Source organism: Globicephala melas, chromosome 11 (genome assembly GCF_963455315.2).
Source record: "Globicephala melas chromosome 11, mGloMel1.2, whole genome shotgun sequence".
Taxonomy (NCBI): domain Eukaryota; kingdom Metazoa; phylum Chordata; class Mammalia; order Artiodactyla; family Delphinidae; genus Globicephala; species Globicephala melas.
Window position 1 is genome coordinate 49338289 of NC_083324.2, and position 24757 is coordinate 49363045.

At 43.2% G+C, this 24757-nt stretch overlaps 1 protein-coding gene and 1 long non-coding RNA gene across 24 annotated transcripts in view; one reads left to right on the plus strand and one right to left on the minus strand.

The window, feature by feature from the left end:
- The window catches only part of LOC132598120 (uncharacterized), a 120420-nt gene that overhangs the window by 82862 nt on the left and 12801 nt on the right, over window positions 1-24757 (plus strand). The window contains exons 2-4 of the long non-coding RNA XR_009565849.1: window positions 2649-2731; window positions 14012-14139; window positions 19667-19783. This is a non-coding gene — a long non-coding RNA (uncharacterized lncRNA). The remainder of the gene's footprint in view (window positions 1-2648; window positions 2732-14011; window positions 14140-19666; window positions 19784-24757) is intronic.
- The window catches only part of ARPP21 (cAMP regulated phosphoprotein 21), a 181253-nt gene continuing 167182 nt past the window's right edge, over window positions 10687-24757 (minus strand). For all 23 annotated transcript variants that reach the window (XM_060308035.1, XM_060308034.1, XM_060308052.1 and 20 more), the window contains 2 exons: window positions 12269-12417; window positions 10687-11106 (listed from right to left, as the gene is read on the minus strand). In XM_060308035.1, the coding sequence (XP_060164018.1) occupies window positions 10849-11106; window positions 12269-12417 (407 nt within the window). In that variant the 3' untranslated portion in view covers window positions 10687-10848. The remainder of the gene's footprint in view (window positions 11107-12268; window positions 12418-24757) is intronic.

The window sequence follows — 24757 nt, forward strand, 5'->3', positions numbered from 1 at the left end:
ACAAAAGGAAGAGAGCAATGAAATCAATAAAGAAATCTACCAATGATAATAACTCTAAATACTAAACTAAAAAAAGCATAAAACTAGAAACCAGTCAGTCACATACAGCAAACCCCTAGTCTACAGTTGCTCGCAAAGTCCACTGCCTGAATTTTGGGATGATTCATTGTCTATTCAGGTATTCCACAGACGCAGGGTACATCAAGTTGATTGTGGAGATTCAATCCACTGCTCCTGAGGCTGCTGGGAGAAATTTCCCTTTCTCTTCTTTGTTTGCACAGCTTTGGAATTGGCCCCGCCTCTGCATTTAGGTCCCCTGAGGGCATCTGTTCTTCACTCAGACAGGACGGGGTTAAAGTAGCAGCTGATTAGGGGGCTGTGGCTTACTCAGGCCAGGGGGAGGGAGGGGTGTGGAATGCGGGGCGAGCCTGCAGCAGCAGAGGCCAGCATGACATTGCACCAGTCTGAGTTGCGCCGTGTGTTCTCCTAGGGAAACCGTCCCTGGAACATGGGACCCTGGCAGTGGCGGGCTGCACAAGCTCCCGGGAGGGGAGGCGTGGATAGTGACCTGTGCTCGCACACAGGCTTCTTGGTGGCGGCAGCAACATCCTTAGCGTTTCATGCCCGTCTCTGGTGTCCGCGCTCTTAGCCGCAGCTTGCGCCTGTCTCTGGAGCTCGTTTAGGTGGTGCTCTGAATCCCCTCTCCTCACGCACCCCGAAACAATGGTCTCTTGACTCTTAGGCAGGTCCAGACATTTTCCCAGACTCCCTCCTGGCTGGCTGTAGCGCACTAGCCCCCTTCAGGCTGTGTTCATTAGCCAACCCCAGTCCTCTCCCTGGGACCTGACCTCCGAAGCCCGAGCCTTATCTCCCAGCCCCCGCCCACCATGGCGGGTGAGCAGATAAGCCTCTTGGGCTGGTGAGTGCCAGTCGGTACCAATCCTCTGTGCGGGAATCTCCCCGCTTTGCTCTCCGCACCCCTGTTGCTGTGCTCTCCTCCGCGGCTCGGAAGCTTCCCCCCTTCGCCACCCGCAGTCTCTGCCTGCGAAGGGGCTTCCTAGTGTGTGGAAACCTTTCCTCCTTCACAGATCCCTCCCACTGGTGCAGGTCCCGTCCCTATTCTTTCGTCTCTGTTTTTTCTTTTTTTCTTTTGCCCTACCCAGGTACGTGGGGAGTTTCTTGCCTTTCGGGAGGTCTGAGATCTTCTGCCAGCGTTCAGTAGGTGTTCTGTAGGAGTTGTTCCACATGTAGATGTATTTCTGATGTATTTGTGGGGAGGAAGGTGATCTCCGCATCTTACTCCTCCACCATCTTGAAGGTCTCAACACTCTCATCTTGTTCCTTCATATTTATTTGATGTTCTTAGCTGTTGGCTATTCTACATGAATTTTAGGGTACACTTTAGAAGTTCCTTAAAAATAGGTTGAAATGTTGTTTATAATCAGTTTGAGTTCTTAATTTAATATGTGGAGAACTGAAGTATTAGTCTGCTAGGCTGCCATAACAAAATACCTCATATGAGGTGGTTTAAACCAGTGGTCCCCAACCTTTTTGGCACCAGGGACTGGTTTCGTAGAAGACAATTTTTCCACGGACTGGGAGCGGGGAGGTTAAGGTGGTAATGCCAGCGATGGGGAATGGCAGATGAAGCCTCACTCACTTGCCCGCTGCTCACCTCCTCCTATGTGGCCTGGTTCCTAACAGGTTGCATCCTGGTACCAGTCCATGACCTGGGGGTTGGGGAACCCTGGTTTAAACAACAGAGATTTATTTTCTCACAGTTCTGGAGGCTTCAAGCCCAAGATCAAGATGTTAGCAGGTTTGGTTTCTTCTGATGCGATCACACATATACATATTGGGTAGCATTTGTTAATATTTTATCGCAAATATTTTGCATCTGTTTTCACGAGTGAGTTTGACTGTGATCTGACTGTCTTATTCTTTCCTTGTTTTGTTCTGATTTCATGGTTTTAGCAGACTTGTATGCTATTTTGGGAATGGCTTTTAAAAAAATATGTAAGAATGTATATAAGATGGCTTTGTGGGAGTCCCTTGTAAATATTTCTGAATCTGCTGTTTGGGGATTGGAATATCTTTAACTAAATTATTTTAATCTGTTATCTTCTTACTCAGGTTGTGCATTTACTTTTGTCATTCTTGGTAATCAATATTTTGCAAATACAGTATTTTTAAAACTTATTTGCATAAAGTTGTTCAGAGCATTGACACTTTATTTTTGATTTATAGTGTGTTTGTAGTTAGGCCCTGTTTTTCCTTTCTAATATTGTTTAATTTTTCTTTCTTTTTTCATCATTCATGCCATCAAAATGACAACATTTTTGTTAGCTTTCCACTCACTTTTTTTTTTTTTTTTTTTTTGCGGTACGTGGGCCTCTCACTGTTGTGGCCTCTCCCATTGCGGAGCATAGGCTCTGGACGTGCAGGCTCAGCAGCCACGGCTCACAGGCCCAGCCGCTCCGCGGCATGTGGGATCTTCCCGGACCGGGGCACGAACCCATGTCCCCTTCATCGGCAGGCGGACTCTCAACCACTGCGCCACCAGGGAAGCCCTCCACTCACTTTTATTTATTCTAAGTGGCAGGAATGACCCGCTGTCCATCAAAGGCATTTCTTGTTCTTTATTGTAGACTTCTTGCTGCTAAGTGGCCCCCAAACCAGGTACACATCTCTCAGACTCTCCGTTCAATGAAGTGCATCCTTGTGAATAGAGGTATGTGTGTCACTTCTGTTTTTTTTTTTTAATTGAAGTATAGTTGATTTACAATGTTGTGCCAGTCTCTGCTTTACAGCAGAGTGAGTCGGTTATACACATATATACATTCCTTTTTTATATTCTTTTCCATTATGGTTTATCTCAGGATATTGAATATAGTTCCTTGTGCTATACATTAGGACCTTGTTGTTTATCCATTCTAAATGTAATAGTTTGCATCTACCAATCCCAAACTCTCAGTCCATCCGTCTCCCTCCCTCCCTCCCTCCGTGATGTGTGTCATTTCTCACTCTTCTTATCCACTGGCTGAATGCAGAGGACTTTGGCCATACAGAAGGTTGAATTGTCAAGATGGAAGAACTCTGGGTCTCTGTGTGTGGCAGCCATAGGAATGCACCTCTTATATCTCTGACTCTGGGGACTCTGAAAACCATCATTGCGTTTACACCAAGGCAAACACACTGCCCAAGACGCTAATGAGCTCAGCAGAGATGCTACGGTAGGCTCACTCCTGAGACATGTGGGTCTCTGACAGAGACTTTGACCTGAGGACCCCCCTGTAGATCTCGATGAAACTTTCTTTAATTGCATTGAATTCTAAGACTTTTCCTCTCTCCTCCACAGAGGTCAGACTTGCATCAAGTCAGATGACTCTGATGGCTTCCTGCAACTCCCCACACATTTTTTCCTTACCGAATTTTCCTTCTAAATCTCTAAAAAGTCTAATTCCATCTTGGCATCTGCTTTTCAGAGGCCTGAACTAATACAAGTGGTGCGAAGAGTGGTGTAATACGCTGTTCTGAGTCCCTTGACACACGGTTCCCTTGCTAAATATTGCCCTGGTGTGATGGGGCAAAGCATCCCTGTGGGGGAAAGTGCCCTTGAAGGGCTGATGATTCAAGCATATGAAAGACATGAGGAGAAAATGCCTGCAAGGCAGTGGAGCGGTGGCTAGAATTATTGCCAAATTGCATGGACACTCTGCGGAGGGCTAACAAAGAACCAAAGACCATTCACAGTTCAAGTCTTAAGGGTGAGAGCCAGAGGGCCTCTTTGGGAGCACACGAAAAGGCTTCAAGCTTCTGTTGTAGAAGAGGGGACACAGCTGAGCAGGAAACAGCAAACATAAGATCTCACAATTTCAGAGCTCCAGAGACATTGAATGCTCAGCTGAAAAGTCCTGCCGTGCTAAAGTCAGGGCCCTGGTTAAGAAAACCAGAAATCCCGAAACGTGGCCTGGGAGCATCTTGATATATGTACCGGGGAATGTTGGTTCTGCAGGCCCCTCTGGACCTTCAGAGTGCATGGAGGTGGCCTCTCCCCAGCGCTGGGCTGGGAAGCACCGTGAAATCCCTTCTCCCCCTCAGCAGACAGCCTCCCTTCCTCTCCTGGCTGGTAGGCTGGTAACTAGTGTTAAATCCTTACATAAACTGGCTGAAAAATTGCTGGTCCTGATAAGGGAGGAAAGAGATTAAGAAAGGAATAGCAGGGGCTTCCCTGGTGGCACAGTGGTTGAGAGTCCGCCTGCCGATTCGGGGGACACGGGTTCATGCCCCGGTCTGGGAGCATCCTACATGCCGCGGAGCGGCTGGGCCCATGAGCCATGGCCGCTGAGACTGCGCATCCGGAGCCTGTGCTCCGCAATGGGAGAGGCCACAACAGTGAGAGGCCCGCGTACCGCAAAAAAAAAAAAAAAAAAAAAAAAAAAAAAAAAGGAATAGCAATGATTAGAGACCTGTACAGACGGGACCCAGAGGTTAGTTTTTGAGGGTGCTTGATCATGGGAGCTAGGATTCAAGTGCAAGATGTTGGACATCAGGTAAAGGATGCTTTATCTACCCCCCACGCTGCATGCATAGCATTATGTCTGTGTGAAGGAATAATTGTGTCATGTATCCTCATGGCCAGTAATACTAACTGATTAATGGCCACCAGTTTGAACAGGTCAACCAATTAGTTGCGGGAAGGTTTAAATAAGATTGGAGAGAGAGAGAGGTGTGCATGTGTGTAAAATATCCTAGGACACTGACACAGAGTAGTTTTCGAACAACTAGAGCCGTCTAGGTTCTCCTTGCCTTTTTCACTGATACTCCATTTAGAGCTCTGTCTACATTTTTGCATAAAGAAAAATAAATACAGACATCATAGACCTCTGGCACCATGCAGATCCTTCCTTGATGGAAGGTAAGCTAGCTGAGCCAGGGAAGTCTCGTGAGTATGACACACAGGCAGAGTAAAGCAATAAATCATAAAACGATCCTCCAGCAGCCTCAGCTGCAAGTGTTTTTTAATCTACTCACTTTTAAACAACTCTTTTTAATTGTGCCTCACTGTTTCTCCCTTAGGAAATTATTTCATTGTATAATTGCCCTTGCTTCCAGTGAAATTTTTCTTAATGTCCAATTTAAATTGCTGCTTTTTTCTGTCTCAGGCCATTGCTCCCTATTACATTACCATTAAGCACCTTAAGTGACTCCTCTCTCTTTTGAAAACGATGAAATTGGCTCGTGCATTTCACCTGAAAATGTGGTCTCCTTCTTGTAGACAAAAATATTTAAACACTTGAAAATGACAGGTGATTGTCTTGTTTCTTAAAAAGAAAAAAAAAAACAGGTTGTTTTCCTGCTTCTGTGTTTTTCATCAGTTTAGAAACAATTCATGGGACGGCTATAAGTGACCCAGATGTCATTATATGCTTGGTGTTTCTTCCAGTCACCCCATAATAGGATGGTACGCACATTCGTTTCTTCAAGGAAATGTGAATCCTATATAAGCTGAGGTATTTTATACAAAAGGGGGATGTTGTAAGTGCCCAGACAGAGGTCCTACTGACTTACTTGCTGGAGAACCCGGAAGAGTCAGCTGCAAACTCTACGCAAAGGAATCGAATTACAAGAAGGGGGGTGTTTTATGATAGCATTACGGCAATGCAAACAGCAATGGTTTCCAAGCTATTAATACAATGAAAACTTTGGGGGTACAGAGAGAGCAATAAGGCCCTAAGTTGCCCCCATATTTAACCAGATCTGTTTTCTTGGGCCATTCTTATGGGGACGCTGGATCTTTTAGCAAGAAACATGATTCAGAACTTCAAATCAGCTGCCCTACTTTTTTTTTTGGCTGCTTTGGGTCTTTGTTGCGGCGAGTGGGGGCTACTCTTCATTGCAGTGTGCAGGCTTTTCATTGCAGTGGCTTTTGTTGCAGAGCACGGGCTCTAGGCACGTGGGCTTCAGTAGTTGCAGCATGCGGGCTCAGTAGTTGCAGCACACGGGCCCTAGAGCACACAGGCTTCAGTAGCTGTGGCATGTGGGCTCAGCAGTTGTGGTGTGAAGGCTCAGTACTTGTGTCTTGTGGGCTCTAGAGCGCAGGCTCAGTAGTTGTGGTGCACGGGCTTAGTTGCTCCATGGCATGAGGGATCTTCCAGGACCAGGGATTGAACCCGTGTCCCCTGCATTGGCAGGCGGATTCTTAACCACTGTGCCACCAGGGAAGTCCCAGCTGCCCTACTTTTTTTTTTTTTTGCGGTACGCGGGCCTCTCACTGTTGTGGCCTCTCCCGTTGCAGAGCACAGGCTCCGGACGCGCAGGCTCAGCGGCCATGGCTCACGGGCCCAGCTGCTCCGCGGCATGTGGGATCTTCCTGGACCGGGGCACGAACCCGTGTCCCCTGCATCGGCAGGTGGACTCTCAACCACTGTGCCACCAGGGAAGCCCCGTCCTACTTTTAATTCCAGAATCTCTATACTCTATGCCTCATCTTCTCCCCCGCACCCCTGAATGTCTCCCCCATCCTCTGTATATACCACACACCAAAGGAGTGAAGTCTTGAACATTCAAAAAGCGACTCTCTTCCGACAGGATGCTGAATCGGTCTGACCAGTGCATCAGTGGCACACACATTATCATGAGTGCCTGCTGCGTTTGCTCCTTGACTGTCCATCGAATCCGGTTTCAGGGCTCACCCCCTTCAGATTTACGTCTCCTCCTATTTGCTCAGTATCTGACCTCTTGCTTCTCCTTCTATGACAATACTGAGAGTAATATGGAATAAAGCAGTAAAACAAATCAAATAACAAACTCAAATTTCAGAGCATTCCCTGAGCTGCTGCAGTCAGGGAGCTGGTTATTATCGTCTGAGAGGAAGCAACCTCATGCCCAGTAGAAGACTCAGTTCTGTGTTAGGACATCAATCAGAAAATGATTTTCCTCTTCAGAAGAATAGTATCAGATGCCTCTCACCCCCACTGTGTACACAATGCCAAGAGGAGCAGAGAACCCAGCTCCAAGAGTGAAAAGCTCTTGCCACTGGTGACACATAATAGTGGCAGATCTTTTGGGAGGAGAAGACCGGAGGTTATAAAACTTCACAGAAGGCAAGTGATAAAGATTTGAACTTGAAACAAACACTACAGCTGAGAACTATTGGAAAACAGTGTCAAAGCCCTAAAGAGAACAACTTTCTCAGTAAAGAGGGTTTTGGACAGAATAGTATGGGAAGAAGCAAAGATTTCTGGTCTTGTGTAGAAGTGGCATCCAGCAAAGTACAGAAAACAAAAAATGTTTTGTGAGTCAGAATGGATAAATGTCTCACCATTTTTTTTTTTAAACAAGAGGGACTTATCCGATTTCATTGGTACAGAATATGTCGTGATGGAGACTTGGCAGCCCTCCTGTGCTGTCTCCATGTTCTGTTCAGTCTCATTTGTTTTATCCTGAAACTGTGCCTTGTGATGCAGCTTAAGACAGGGCACTTACGTACAGAAGTTTCTGTCCAAGAGGGAAAAAGAAAATACATGCCGCTAAAGCTTTGCTGCACATAAAATAGAATTGCTAAGAGTTAAGAGCTAGAACTGCTTTGTCCTTCCATCCTTTCTTGTGAAGCTGCTCTGGCTCAGAGGTACCCCACTTCTTTTGTTATGGTGATTTACGACTTTATCTAAATCCTCCAACTATACTTATAATTAATGACATAAATCCATTTACATAATATTATATAACACACTGTCTTATCCTACCCCACATCCTGGGGAACGATATTAAAACAATAAAATAATTATGGCTGAAATTCATCGGTATCCTAGTTAGCACATTTAGTTACAACTATCACAGAGTATCCAAATGTATGATAAAACTTACAAGAATAAATCTATGGGCGTGAAATTTATTTGCACTTTTATTTTAAATTGTGCCACATAATTAGGATATAATGAAGTATGCAATAAAAGTTTGCTGAATAAATGAATGCGTAAGTCACTTGTGTTTTCTTTTACATTCACATGGAGGATCATTAGGGATGACCATGTATATTTGTATATTTGCATATGTATGTATCTATATAAGTTTATAGACATATATGTAATATGTATTTTCAAAATGTGATTGTAATAAAATTTTAACTAATGTGGAAAAAACGGAATGTTCTCCTGAAGGTAAATTAAATTCTGGAAGTGCTTCACTAATAACAACTGTCTTTCTACACCAGCAGTCCCCGACCTTTTTGGCCCCAGGGACCAGTTTCGTGGAAGACAGTTTTTCCACGGATGTGGGTGTGGGGCTGGGGGGGATGGTCAGGCGGTAATGAGGGCAATGGGAAGCCTCCTGCTGTGCGGCCCGGGTTCCTAACAGGCTGCGGACCGGTAGGGTTGGGGACCTGCACTCTACACAACCACCTTGAACATTCAAATGTAAAAAGACAGTAAGCATAACATGAAATTAGGAATAAGGTAATGCTGGATACAAATATTTAGTGAAAGTAAGGAAGATGCCTCAGCTTGGAAACAGTAACCGAAGGGATTTATGCAATAAAGTCAAATGTCTAAATATGAAAGAGTGTAACACATTTGGAGAAGAATGGCCAACAAGAAAGAAGGTCTGTCTTTATTCTTATTAGCATGACGTATGTTTCAAATCCATGGGAAAGAAGGCTCAATAATTCTAAGAATCATTAAAGAAATGCTCAAAATTTCTCAGAATTGTATGAAAAGAAAATAAACATTCAGACTCATATTTGGATCTTTGAGTTTGGGATCACTGCCAAGATCAGAGGGCTACATGGGGAATATATTTAAAAATGAATCTATATTGGTCAGCCCCCTCCTTCTATTAGGGGAAGATATTAATTAGGCAAACACATAGCTTCTTCTCAGAGCAGCTCTTGGTTTAAAAGCTACTCAGCCTATTGGTTTAATGGCTCAATTTAAAAAAATGCAACATCCTCTTTTTATAACGTCTTTCATAGGGTTTACTTATTATGAAGAAATCAGTAGGCTGAGATTTGGGGAAATGGGACAGACTTTTCACAAGGAATAAAACTAATGATAGTATGTGTAAAAAATCCCCTTTAAAGGAAAAATACAACAATAGTGTAAAATTAAGGAATGGTAATCTGGTAGGTTGAGTTTTTAACTAGCTGCCTGACTCTATCTCCAGCTAAACAACATGAATATGGAAAAATCTAATATAGAGAATGTGATAATATGAAAAACAATGGTAATTATCCAGATATACTTTCCAAATCCTTCTCATTAGTAATAATGGTTTTTAGGTAAAGAGTATAAAATACAAAACTGTTAGTCATTGTACTGCCATAGCAAAGTGAAAGCTGTGGGGTTTTAGTCCCGTATTAAATATCTCCTGGAAGAGGGCTTCCCTGGTGGCGCAGTGGTTGAGAGTCCGCCTGCCGATGCAGGGGACGCGGGTTCGTGCCCCGGACCGGGAGGATCCCACATGCCGCGGAGCGGCTGGGTCCGTGAGCCATGGCCGCTGAGCCTGCGCGTCCGGAGCCTGTGCTCCGCAACGGGAGACGCCACAACAGTGAGAGGCCCGCGTACCGCAAAAAGAAAAAAAAAAATCTGGAAGGGCCAAAGATGGTATACAGAGTTCTGATATTATTTTTCAAAGGTTGTCATAAATCAGTCTTACCTGCAGAATCTATAGGGAGTTAAACATTTTGGGATTAGACAGGAACAGCCTTCTTCTAATTTTCTTTCTTTTTTTGTGTGTGAATGTTCTGAGTATTTGTAAACAAATTGCAATATTTTGCCTTGTTTTCAATTATTAGGACAAACAGCACCTTTGAGATACTGACCTACTGTCAGTATTAGTGGTACGTTACATTGTGTGACCCAGTATAAATTAGACTGTGCCTCTTTTAATCTCCCTCTAAGCAGAGGTATCTCGTTTTCCAGGTAGGTGATGGAATTTGAATGGAGGTGGATCAGGGTTTGGTATAGAGTTTGGTGTAGAGCTGTTGTTACCAAGGATACTCAGGTTTTCCTAGTTGGTGAAGTATAGCTACATGCATTCAATGGGCCTAAAACTAAAAGCAAGGTACACATTTCAAAAATGTGAAGTCAGTGAACAGATGAGATGAATGTTACCTGATTTTCAGGATCCCTGCAGTATTCGTGACAAGAAACTACAGTTGGTTCAGTGTTTGCCTACCAAGGTGATGCCAGTTCATCTACAAACACCTGGAACATCTTTTCTGTGCATTATTCATGAAATAGTGCTCAAAAGGGATAACAGTGACACATAAGCCAACATATATTTTAACAGAGAGTGAAGCAAACTGGTGGTAAAAACATGACCTTCCTCCATAAGGTCAAATAGTTTTATTTTGATTAAACACTACAATACAGTATATATCCATTAAAAAAAGAAAACTCTATAGTGTATATAAATTATTCCTTCCATTCATCAGTTCTTTTCCATTACAGCTTTGGTACAATGTGATTTCAGTATATAATTTTTAAATACTTTTAGCATCACAAAGTCAACACAAAGTACAAAACTAATAATCCAAATTAGGGATATTATCATCTACACAGTGGTATTCAGTGGTAGGAGAAAATCTTACCTTGATGAATTCATGTCACTAGCTAAGCTAGAAAGGCATACCTAGCAGACATGACGGAAATATGCACCATTAACCAGCTAATGTGTGGATTAGTCTTTGTTTTTTTTTTTTTGTTTGTTTTGTTTTTTACAGAATACCAGCAGCAGTCATTTGGGTGTTGAGTGAATACTTAAGTCCTCAGTGAGTTTTCGCACCTTGCTCTTCCTCCCTTAAAGGCCATGAGTAGTATCTGAAGACATGTACCATGGCCAGAGTGCTCAGAACTTGACCTGCCACCCAGCATTGCTCATACTGGCACAGTTGGTCCTGCAGCTGGCTGACATCACGGGGACAGTGCTGGAGGGACAGTGAGGGCCCATCAGCCTAAGGTTGTTCTGAGGGGTCGGCGGTGTGACGTTACAGTACACAGGCATTCCAGTGGCTGGGAGGGACCCTTGGCCTGCCTGGTTAGGTAGCATGATTGGCTGTTGGTATGACTGCTGAGGCAGTCCTTGAGAACCCTGGGTCATTGGCACCTGTAGGAAGACACAAGACAGAAGCCTGTATGAAGAGGTTATTTTGGGGTGTCCCATGAGCTACAGTGGTGTCATCAAAAACAGTCATGCTTTTAGGTTGGTATCCCAGCTCTCCCTTTTATCAGCTGTTTCACATTGGGCAAGTCACTTAACCTCTCTGTTTCTCTGAGTCCATCTGCATAATGTAACCTCCTTCAAAGTGCCCCTGAAAGGACTGCTGGGGTGTACAGCTCTTGGGACACATCTGGCTAGAAGTACATGCTCAGGAGATGTTAGTTCTGAGCCTCCTTCCTTCCTCTCTCCTGGCCCTCCAGGGACTGCCATCTGGACCTCCCACTCTGGATTTCTCTCAGTTTTGAAAAGCCATGCTCCCATTCCGGTTTTACACAAAGTGGTCTGGAGCCATCGATAGTAAAAGGGGATTCTGTCCCAGGAACACCAGCTCACTCTCAACCTGCAGCTTCAGAGAACATCTCCTATCCAGTTGGAGGTAGAAACTGATGCAGTGTGAACAAGGATTGTCAGGGCAGGAGGACCGAGGATAAGTTCTCCAGGGCCAGAAGTACCTGATGCAGCTAAATTTAATGATTAAAGTGTTTCACCAACCCTTCACTACCCCCTGCCCCCTGCCAGGGTATTTCAGGATATACATTACAGAAGGGGGCATGACACTTTTTAAATACCCAGTGTGGGTTTAGTCTGGAAAATGCAGCTGTCAGGTCCAATAAATGCCCTTTAAATGAATCTTGAGATGCCATTTTAAAATCCCTTATAAGATAAATTTGTGGTGAAATGAAGTTTCTTTGAGTGTGACCAAAAACAAATGAAAATTTGCTGTGAGGACTTTCTCCCAGTAAGTACAATTTCAACAGAATGCCCGAAGGTCTTCATGAATAGAACTTTAAAGAATTTTCTTCCATGAATACAAAGTCTGTATGGAATCACACTTAGCAGGGCATTCAAAAGCCACAGTAGCTACAGAAGTATACATTTCCCATTTTCTGCTTGTCTATTATAATCTTGACTCAAAATCAGCCGTCAGCACTGGCTGGGCCTAGCACCTACCACCCAGCCAACCAGCCGATGTGGGGACATACCCACAGCCTGTACTTAGGCAAGTGCTGCTTTATAAAACACGATTTTCCAAGTTACGGATATGCACCTGATAATTAGACACGGTTGGGTAGGAGAGCATCACGCTTTGCACTGGAGTTCCCTGGTGGCTGCTCATCATGCCCTGACTCTGAGGCGGCTGCTGTACCCCCACGAGGCCTTGGAACCCCTGTTGACCAGACAAGAGCGGCTGGTAACCTGTGAAGAAAGAACACCATTTGAACTGGTTGTACCAAGAAGAACAATGATGATATTGTATGGGATGAGAGCACTTCTTCACCAGGCAACCTGCAGACCTTTCAATCTCTGTATCAGGAGTGTGTATTTCCTAATAACGCATGTTTTGCTTCTTAGGGCGGACAAGGGTATGACTCCAAAAAATTCACTGATACTTCCATCCTTAAGAGTGGTCCAATCAGCAGGTTGTGACAGTGGTAAATTCTTCATGATGCAAAGACCGGAACCTGTATTGACATCGGTTGACTGCTGTAAATTAAACCTTTCAGATCTATCTTTTGCTTTGGTTTCAATGATATTTGGAGAAGTCACACATTATCAAGTTTTTTCCTAATTAATTTGATTCATTCTCTTACCCTCTCGCTTTTCTGCATCACCTCACTTCACACAGAGATCACCAAACAGCCTGTTAACTTAGGATGCATTCTGTTTTCCATACCCTAGTGAACAAAATGACTCCCTACTCTACATAATTCAACGTTCATTGACTTAGACAAAAGGTAACAACAGCAGGTGTGTCATGCTTTTATTCTGTGCTACCACTAGCTCCCAAGAAAACGTTCTGGCAAAACACTCCCATGAGGGATCATGTACATATCATAGATAATGCAGAGTACAACATGTAAAGAAGGTATGTGTTTATGACCTGCTGGATGGGTCAGTTGGTAGGTTTTCTTTTCCTTCTTTTTTAAGTGGACCAGGATTTATTCTAATTATCTTAATCCCTACTACAAGATGTGGTTTAAAATGCATTCTTGAATGAAGGCTGTGAACTGTTCTTACAAATATTGGGAAGAAAGTTGTAATGTAGGTGAAAATGACATGGTGATAAGAGAAATAAGACAGATTTACGTCATGCTGTAAAATAAGGTCCTTCCAGAGCTCAGACTATTTACTGAGTGTCTGGAAATCAGTGGAACTGCTGTCTTAATATAATTCCCTGCGAGAAAGTCTTTACAATCCTAGATTTTCTTAACGCAGACACTGTTTTACAACCAGATTTTAAAAATTGAAACAAAGGGTAAAAGATTCCTAATCAATCCACATTGCTTATAAATAGACCTCGTTTTGAGTGCATGTGAGAGTTTTAACTGAGAAAGGGTAAAATTACATAAAGACTATAATGTAATTTTAAATTTTTTTAAAGGGAATTCCTTTATTATTTTTTTATTTTTATTTATTTATTTATTTATTTTTGGCTGGGTTGGGTCTTCGTTTCTGTGCAAGGGCTTTCTCTAGTTGCGGCAAGTGGGGGCCACTCTTCATCGCGGTGCGCGGGCCTCTAACTATCGCGGCCTCTCTTGTTGCGGAGCACAGGCTCCAGACATGCAGGCTCAGTAGTTGTGGCTCACGGGCCTAGCTGCTCCGCGGCATGTGGGATCTTCCCAGACCAGGGCTCGAACCCGTGTCCCCTGCAAAGGCAGGCAGATTCTCAACCACTGCGCCACCAGGGAAGCCCTATAATGTAATTTTAAACAGACAGTACTTCGCTCTCTTTTGCTCTGAAAAAATGTTTTCACTCATCTTAGAAATACTGTGGAAACGTGTCTTGCAGATAGTCACTGAGTTAAACTCTATTCATCTAAGGAGATGGAAATAAGGTGTGGTCAGTTTGGAACACCCGAGAGAGCAAACTTGGGGATGAGCCGAGTTGGGAGGCCTGGACTGTGCCTGCACTGATTGGTAAGTGGAGCAGGTGTGTAATCTCGAAAGTCATCCTTTGACCTCCTTTATGTGTCCCATTTTTTTCACGTTCACATTACTCTCCCTACTCCACCGTCATAATGGTTTTCCTTACTAGGTTATTCTGCATTCTCGCAAAGACACCACATATTAAGAATATAAGTGAGGGTCCTGACCACCTTTCCTCCAGTTACATTGTGCTGGGGTAACACAGTCAAAGCCTCCCTTACATATGCTTTGCGGCAGTTTATACAGTATGGAAAAATCATCAGACTTGGGGGACAAGAAATGTGACTTTAGGCCATGTCATGGCCCTTACTACCTCCCAGAATGCCTCATATGCAGGGAGAAATTAAACATTAATTGTAAAAAACTGTTTTCTATGATTTCCCATTGTCTAGATCTACCACTCTTATTCATATACCCGTTGGCCCTAAAAAAATTCTGTTGCTGTTTTACTATTATTATGACATTACTCCTAGCCACGTCAAATTCACTGTCATATGAATTGTTATATATGTTAAAAAAATAACTTGGCATGACTATAGAAAATTTATGACCACAGCCTTCCTTACCATTTCCTAGTTATATAACAAGAGCAGGCAATATGAACACACTTCCAGGTGTGTGTAATGGTGCCTTATTTCTGGCTGAAGATTCAAAGTACAGGTTGAAAATGAGAGAAATGTCTTCTAAGAGTCTGACTTATATTTGGTCTTCTGGTGAAAGCCCAGTTGGCCTCAATGGTCCTGTTGCAGAATACACACGGCTATTATGTAAACAAAGAGGAGAGGAAAGGAGGGGAGAGGGGAGGGCAGGAGAGGTCCAGTGGCCTTGCATCTAAAGATGATGTATTTGCTTATTGAATCGTTCCATCCTTTCACCGAGTCATCTTCAAAATGACTCTGTTTCACAGAGTCTGTTCAAAAATAAATTGAGGTGGCCTATGAAAGATTCATTTATTACATCAGCTCTATAAACCAAAATTGGGGTGAAAGGAAAAATAAGTCTGATGATAACAGAGCTGTTAAGACATACAGAAAACAGAATGTCTTGGTAGAAAGGGGAAGCAACTGTCAAATATTCAAGGAGAGAAAAAGAGTGAGGTTGGGTGGCCTCGTCCCAGTAAAGGTGCACGGCCTGGGAGGGTGTGATTCATCTTTGCTGAGCACACAGATGCAGGGACACTGCGATGTCGCCCTCCCCAAGCCCCCTCTGCCTGATGATTTGTGAACTTTAATAGTCAGTCATGCATAGCAATGGGCTACCAGCTGTGCACTGGGATTCCCACAGTAAACACACTTAAGGCAAATAAAGATTTATGTGGGGAGCGAATCATGCCATACAATTTCCAAATGAAAACTTAAGTGTAAGGAAAGCCCAATTTATATTCATGAACCCCATTCATTTCTCAGTGCGCTCTCCAGGCAAGAAATGTACACCTGGAATGGTTTAATTGGAGGGCTCCTTTTCTTTACATGATGCTACAGAAGGTAGGCAGCAGAATGGTCCTTGAGACAGGAGGCTATTTGGAATGTGAATCTGAGCTCCGGTCCAGGAATAGACAAATAGAAATGTGATAGCAGTGACCTAAGCATGAACTAACAGGGTCTACCGGGGACACAGCTCGCCTGAAGGCAGAGGTGGCAACGCTGGCTGGTGGCAACCTGCTTATCTCATCTATTCAAATGAGAAATGTGTTCCAGTTTGTCAATTCTTAGCTGTGAAATGATCAGTTTTTCACATTTATTGAGGATTAGTAGATAGAATGCATCTGACAAAACAGAAATAGCAAAAGTAACTTCCCTGTAGGCTTGCTATGGTGATCATAAAGACATTAGCTATTTTTATTATTCGTTTTTCAGTTGAGATTAATTCAGTTTTCAAGTCACATGCATCATTTATTTTCTGAAGGTAAAAAGGTTAGGAAAGGACAAATGCCTCCTAGCAAATAAATGAGTGCCCTCTACTAAGACGGAGGAGTTATACCATTTAAAATGTCTGGAGCTTACAAATCTGAAAATTTAATATTGTTTTGACTAAAATACAGCAGTTATTGAATACTGTTTGTAGTCAGAGGATAATTCATTAATATTCTGTCAAGGAAACATTTCGCTGGATGTAGCATATTTATGAAAAATCAGAATGTTAATTGGGATTACAATTTAGGAATTATAAATTGCATGATTGTGACTGACATTATTTTAACTCTTATTTGAATACACTGTTACAGAGCCAACATTTTGGAAATGAATGGATGACAAAGCCGTAACCTGTATTTTCAGGGTTTTGATTCCCTGGTTGTTGTTGGTTATAAAGGTTGACGATGAGGAAGGGTGTAGTTAGGAGGGCAAATAGCTACAGAGCAAAGTAATTGAGAAGCTAGACAGTTCTCATCACCTCCCCAAACCCACCCAAGCAGTGTAATTTTCCTGTTGGGTTTATTAAGTATTCTTAATATGGTAGAATGCCTTTTCAAATGATTAAAGTTAATAATCTGCTTAATAGAAAATATGACTTATCTTGGATGAACCAACATACATGCATTTCTCCAGGTTTCTAAGGAACCAGCTAGCTGATTCTGAATTCAAATTCTGTTCTTTGTACATGGTATTGAGATGGAATTACAGTAGTTCAGTTGTGGCATGGCTGGTGAAGACTATGAAAAAGAAAAAAAATGCTTATCCAGGGCTGGCTTGTCCCTTTGCCGAATTTTTATAGTTCATGCATTGCACACACCACTGCCTAATATCTGCCCAGTTCGGTTTCTTGGTTTCCTATCAATTCCTCTAAACTTTCATCTTCTTTAAGGATTTTCCATTTTAAAGGAGCTAACAAGCTATAATTGTTGATCACTTTCTCCGATCCAAGCAGTAAATTAAGCACTTTTACTTTATTGTCACAAGAATCCCGGGAGGCAGTCAGTGTTATTAAACTCCTTTTGCAAAAGAGACAACTGTGACTTAGATGTAGACATTGTCAGGGTCAGACAGCTATCATAGCTTAACATAAATCCCCTTAGCATGGCAGGTACTCAATGGCTATTCATTGCATTAATTGTTTTCTCAATAGTTAATTAAGTAAAGAGGACAAGAGTTATGATCCATAGTCTGTTGAACAAGATCTTGCTGATATCAAAGGAAAAAAAAAAAAGGTAAAGCATAATTGCCCGACAAAATCAACTCAGACCACGTAATAACATTTTAAAGGTTTGTTACTCAGATACTTGGACACTAGACAGGCAGTCAGGTTGGAGTAGGGTCAAATGGATTCTAGTCCCTTCATTTACTTAATTAGTTTCTAATCAGTGGAAACTACAGTTTTCAATTACTAAGACCGGTTCAAATAACGCTTCTCCTCACAGTCTTTGAAGACTCGGTATATTTACTCTGGATTGTTTTCTCAAAATATAAGGTAAAAATAACTTATTTGCACATTCAGTGTAACATCAGTTCTGTTATTTGCACCAGGCAACTTGCTGCCCCTAGGAAAGTCACTTGACCTTTGGAAACAAAAATAGTATCTGTAGTATTTGAAAGATAAAAGTGGGTAAGAGAGGGACGATACACAGAAACTCTGCGAAACAGCCTAGGATGTCAGAGAAATCAAAATCCCCCAGGGCACTTAGAGGCGGCTGTACTTTTGGAGTCTACAGACTGCTCTCATCAGTGTTCTAATTCTGTGAATACTACGGATCTGTTCCCCAGTTTTACTTCATTATGAAGGCACTGTCTTTAAGACAGGGGTCCTTTCTGGCCTCATCTACCTACAGCACCTTGGTGCTCAAAGTAGGCTTGACTGGGGGAACAGATGTATCCTATGGTATCACGATATTGCTATGGTTTCCTGAAAGAGGAACCACCACCTTATGCTTCAGAAAGTGGATCTGGGGTACTGATAGCCCCTCGCCCACCTCAGGTAGAATGGAAGATGCCCTCGACAGTTCCACTGACGTTGAGGCCTCCCAGAACCAGGGTGTCCTCTGGGACTAAGGAGGCATCTGATTTCACTGGCCTTTACAGACACTGTCCCACTCTTACTCCTACGTGCTGACTCCCTGGTGTGACAGTGTAGGTGAAGGGGGGTCCACTTTGAAAAGCAAGGTGTGTATCTTTTGAAGCATTTTGCCTCTACGTCAACCTCCCAAATTATGTGACCTGAAATGCCACGTAGGACTTTTAAAACAAGAAAGCCGTACAGACTGCATCCGAAGACACTTGTTTTCAAACGTGTCCAAAAATTAAGATCTAGGATAAAAATATCTAGCCTGGACATCATAATAAGATACTGTTTTCTTCTTAATATATGAAGTAAAATAGCATAAAAAAGTCAAAAAGAGAAGTATAAAAAATTGCTTTTTTGGGGGCTCTTGAAGCCCATTATGACTTCTTTCATCTTTGTGTGTCTGCCTGCATCTTATTTACTGGCAGACTCTGCATCCATCCCCTTTCTCTTCCTCACCGTTTATTATTCAGTGGTTTCATTCCTGAAAAACAAGATGCAGAATGAGCCATGGGGGGGCTGCATGGGAATAGAGGGAAGCCCAGTCATCCATATGAACTTGAGGACAGCTGTCACAGGCCGTAAATGGAACTACACTTCCTGAAGCAGTAGTTTTCCTTCCTACTTGGTCTTTTGCTCATTAGCTTTCCTACTGCACAGAGTGTAATTCTTAAAAGCCTCTTTACTGTCCCTCTTGAACGTCCACGCGTGGGTCAGTTTCTAATGGCCGTACACATCAGATGAACCATCCTATTACTGCAGGCTCGGGGCCTCTTCATGTAATTAGACCATCCAGATCCATGTTATCGCAACTACAAAGTCGGTTTTCTTTCTCTCTTTCTTTTTTTTTAAATCAGGGCAAACATGAGAGACATTGTTAAGTGACTACAGGAATGGCTCATGCATGGAATTTCAATGAATGCCTCTGAGGGAAGCCGGCATTGAATTCCATTTTAAAAGGACGAGGCTGTCATATTATTGAAGTAATTCTCTGAACTTTCCTGGCCCTGAGTGCTGTGCTGACAGCCAGAGAGCTTCCACAGCCCAGAGGGAGAAAACCTGCCTGAGCCTCACAAACGTTTTACTTTATTAATGAGGCCATGTGGCTTAGAAGATAATGCGGCATTCCTGCCTTTCTGCACATCTACCAGTGTTAATTACGGATGTGCTCACACCAGGCTGGGTGACAGCGAATTGTTGCTGAGGCAACTTGGAGGAGTTCTTTCCCCAGACTCAGCTCGGGGCAAAGTCAAGACAAAGATGGGTCTAATCATTCCCCACAGTAGCATTCCCTCTGGTGGCTGTTTTCACTGACGAATTGCTTTTGATCAGCTGGCTAGAACAGGACAATCGTGAGGTCAAAGGTCATGGGGTCAATACCATTGTGATCATATTACTGTCACTGGAACCTAGCCCTGGCCAACTTTTTTGTTTTTTAAGATTTTTTTGGATGTGAACCATTTTTAAAGTCTTTATTGAATTTGTTACAATATTGCTTCTGGTTTATGTTTTGGTTTTTTGGCAGGGAGGCATGTGGGATCTTAGCTCCCCAACCAGGGATCGAACCTGTACCCTCTGCATTGGAAGGCGAAGTCCCAACCACTGGACCATCAGGGAAGTCCCTGGCCAAACTATTTTGAAAGTAAGTTCTATGGTCATAGATTCAATCTGTAGAAACCCACATCAAAACAGAAAAAAACATAAAAAACCAAAAACCACTTACTTTAGAGTCAATCAGAAGTGCTCTGTTTATATAGGAAAGTGTTATACGTTATTTTTCCCAATAGTCAAAGATAACTATCTGCTTTTCTTCAATTCCAGACTGCCAGGGTTCTTAACTAAACTTTATTCTAGTGGTAGATTTAACAATAACACTGTTCCACTGGTAAAGTCTGCTGGGAGGCAAGAGCAATAATCTAGGGCAGAGACAGTAAAGACAGGAACTAAGGCAGAGATGGTAGGATGACAGAGAAGGGACACACTGGGGAAATACTCAGGATGTGAACTGCCAGACGCTGGCATCTAGGAGTTTTAGTGCCATCACATGTTGGATGAGTTTGTACCATAGTCATGAATGTCCGTTGTCCACTAGAACATGAACTCTCTGATAAACAAAAGCCCTGATTTGTAGTGCTTGCTGATTTCCCTGGTGTAACTATTCCCACTGTGGCCAATTTCAAGCTATAAAGGGCTTAACAATCAATCAGCTGGCAAAATGCCTGATGTTTTGAATGTTGCTCGTGTGGGCCAGAACAAGAGAGCTCTGGTATACCACTGACCTGAATTCAATGTCAAGCAATCCAATTTTCAGTTCATTTAAATTTTGTTCCTTTTATCCTTCCTTCTTCAAACCTATTGACTATTTGTTCTTTGACATTTCTTGTAAGAATGACTGTAAAAGCCATTCATAGGATTTTATGAACATGGAGAAGACAGGCACAGACACTGGACTGTACATTAGGCTGCACACTGGATGTACACTGGACGTACACTGGGCTGTACACTGGGCTGTACACTGGACGTACACTGGAATGTACTCTGGATGGTACACGACGTACCCTGGGTGTACACTGGGCTGTACGATGGATGGGACACTGGACATACACTGGACTGCACACCAGATGTGCACAGATGTGCACTGGACTATACGCCAGACTGCACTTGGACTGTACACCAGATGTGCCCTTGGACTGCACACGAGATGTACACTATACACGCGATATGCACTGGACTGTACACTATACACTGTACACTGGAATATACCCTGGACTGTAACTATATACTGGAATGTACCCTGGACCATACACTATACTGTACACTGGACTGTACACTGAGATGTACACTGGGCTGTACAGTGGATGTACACTGGGCTGTGAAGAAACTGAAGCACCAGCATGATGTTTTCTGGTACATTGTGGACACACGTCCTTTGAACATATATATGCAAAATGCCAAGCTCTAATTGATTTCAGGATTTAGTTTCTTCTGATTTTTTCCTTGCAGTCCAGTAGACACATCAGTCCGTTCTCAATCTCAAGATGCCAAAAAAGTTTAAAAGTCAACTTGCTTACATTTTATTACAACCAAAGAGTGAGTGATTCTAAATTATATAATGTATAGCTCAAAAACAAAAACAAAAAACCCACAACTGAACTTGGTATAAATGTACGTATTCTATCCATAACTAATGTTTTCCAAGGAGAAAATATGGGGATAAACATTTGTAAAGTTCTCATCATAGGGTTCAGGGAACATAACTCCTGATTCCCTTGTTCGCTGTCTCTTTATCAGTTTTCTGACAGATGGCCCCAAAGTAAAGCTGCTGGGCACCAGATAATGTCACAACTCTAAGCAACAATAAAGAGATACTTTCTGTTCATCTGCGTTATCAACACATGATTATCCTTGTTAACAGCAATAAGAACAATCTTTAATCTCACCACGCGGGGAACTGTTATTTAAAAGTGTTGCTTTTATCTGGGTTGAGACAACAATTAGAAATCTACAGGCTTGTCCACACAAATACAAATGTGCTTATCTTTTTAGCTGGAATCAGAGTATATGGTCCACACTTAAATCCTATTTCACAATAATTAGAGTAAAAGTAAAATTGAAGGACAAATGGTCTTCCACCCAAGGCCTGCAAGAGTAAAACTCACATTTCATCATGGTTAAATGCTTTATAAGCACCCAAATAGAGCATGAGCATTTTAAGATAGTCACAACCTTTGTTGCCTGCTGACTTCAATGTAATGCGATGATGCAAATACGCTGGGTCTAAGAGAACCAGCGAAGGCCTCAGGTTCTGTCCGTGGCAGGACACCAGGCTTTGCTGAGAGTGTGCTAAACCAGGGCCATCCTTCCCAGCAAGGAGTGTATGCTGCCTTCTTGGAGCTTTGGATTCTCAAGGTTTGCCACTTAGTCCTGCCTCATCCTCTTGTCTCCATGTTTGAGTGCCTGCTTCCCCGCCCAGCTGGAACTCTTTTCCCTGGTCAATGGTTCTCAACATTTTCCTGTCTCTGAATAACCTGGTTAAAGTGACCAAGTTAAAACACACATATTGCTGGGCTCCAACCCCCAGAGGTTCTGATTCAGTAGGTTTGGGTGGGGTCTGAGAATGTGCCTTCCTGACAAGTGCCCATGGGATGCTGATGCCACTGGTCTGGGGACCACACTTTGGGAATCACTGCTGGACCCTGGGTCTCAATAAATACTTGAATTCCTTGAATTCCTATTGTTTAACCCGCTTACTTTTCCCCTCATAGAGTGGATGATGGAATCTGGCACATCACATCCTGTGGGGGGCCATCTCTCCTCTCTGATTTCATTTTCCTTATCTATAAAATGGGGACCATCCTTTCTCAAGGGGTGTTAGGATGGTCCAAGATGCACCTCTTGTAAGACAAATCCCAGGGACTGAGCACCTGGCAATGACCAAGGTATGTGACTGCCCTGCCTCTGCTCTTTTCACTTTCCACCTTGTATGAACTTGAATTAAATTTTATTACTGATTTAGGTCCTGCTTCCCAGGTAGATTATAATCCTCTGGAAGAGGAAGCGTATCTTATACATCCGGGCCTAGCCCCGTATTCTACATTCAGTGTCTCAAGAACATTTTATCAATGATGTTGATAAAAAAACCATCCTCATTGCATTCACCCTAAACGACTCTTACCATGCCACATTACAGAAAATAAGCCAACAAACAAAAACGTCAAGGAAAAGAATGAAGAAGCAAATGTACTCAGAAGAGCGAGAGAGCCCCCAGCCCTGCCCATGCGTGAGGCAGGGCCAAAGGGAAACAATTTATCACCATCACAGTAGAATAAAGACAAAGACGACTGGTTGCCAAATGTTTTCTCTTAGCCCCTTTGCCTCTGGAAAAAAGCAGTTCCTTCCAGCAGCAAATCAAGAGGGCACAGCACAGTTTTCCACTTCCACCTGATGCTAATGGGATAGGCAGAGGTCCACAAAAGGAAAGGAGAAGATGCGGGAAGGAGCTGAAATAGGGAGTGGGAGAGGGAAGGAAAACCCATTGGAGACACTGTTTGGCCTTCTCATACCTATCTGCTAGCACTTGGTGAGGCATCTAGGAAAACAAACCAGATTTCTGTAGCCTCGTGTCTTTGCGACATAACTGTGAGTTTGCTAACCCATGGTTATGCTCCCTTGTGACTGTGTCTCAATCTTCGTTTGGCCTAAAAAAAAGGCAAGCAAGAAACCTGGACCTCACCTACTTTCCCTCCTACAGCATACGGCTGGAATTCCTTGCTTTTCTAAATCTCTTCTTGCCCCCCCCCCCAAGCTGAGTGGGAACCTGAGTGGGAACAATGGATCGGAGATCTCCTGGCCCAACAAGCTCTGGGTGATGAAGCTGGGGTTTAGAGGGCTAAGTAGGCACAGGATCACACACAGAATTTCTCATAAACTGGGGACTAAATCCCATTTTCCTGTTAGTCCCTTTGCTAGCATATAAGCTATATAGTGCTTCCTCCAAATAAGACAGACTGGACTGCTAGGCATAGTTTTGTTTCCTAGCCACACATGCATTGGCTCTGTTGCTGTTATCATGTTATTACTAAGAGTTTGGAGAATATAACTTGTGTATGTGAACTGGAGTTCACCAAGCTTGTTTCTAGGAGCTACCAACAGACTTTTCTAAGATAACCCACAGTAGGGCATTAGGGAAAAAGAAAAGAAAAGTTCGGAGATTCAAGGAACATATCATGAGTTGCAAAAACCAGAATCAAACCATCTCTTTTGAAACTATCAGCCTGACTGTATCTCAATGTTCAGGTACAGATATTAGCAGTTATTTTACCAACAGGCAACATTCCCAGGAGGTCATATACTGGGTTAATACGGACCACGCTTGCATTAACTCAAACCAGGAGAACAAGCATTTCAACCCTTTCTTCATCCAAGCTAATTAATAGTAACCTTTATGGCCTATGCCTTACTGAGTTAAGCACTTGTGGAGCGGGTGCCGTTATGACTCTCATGTTACAGACAATGAAAATGAAGCACAAGGAATCCAGGTAGATTGTTTAGGGCCATGCAGCCTAGAAGAACCAGAATTACGTCAGGCGTATCTACTAATTTCTTCCCACCTCCAGCTCAGGGTCCTGGCAGGCAACAGAACTGCGCTCCAATGATTCATCTGAAGAGGTGTTAATAAAGAGAGTATTGCCAAATGAGCAGGCATGTTACGTGACCAACAGGCGAGCGAGGGGCACCCAGAGCCTAACAAGAGGAAGGACCGTTCTCTCCCTTCAGCCTGCAGGTCTCAGGGGAGGAGCCAGTGTTACCAGAAGCCAGTAGGAGCCTAGGGGCCACTTGGAGAACCAACTGCACTGCAAGGGAGGGAGGAGCTGAAGAGACTCTGATCTCCCTCTTCCTCTGCCCTCTGACGCCTTCCATTAGCAAAACCCACCTGGAAGCCACAGGACAAAGGAAGCTAACAGAAGGATGCAGAATGGCTATGTGATGAGAGGAGAAGCAAATGGAATAACCAGCACACCTCTTCCCTTCAAAAAGTACAAGGAGGGCTTCCCTGGTGGCGCAGTGGTTGAGAGTCTGCCTGCCGATGCAGGGGGTGCAGGTTCATGCCCCGGTC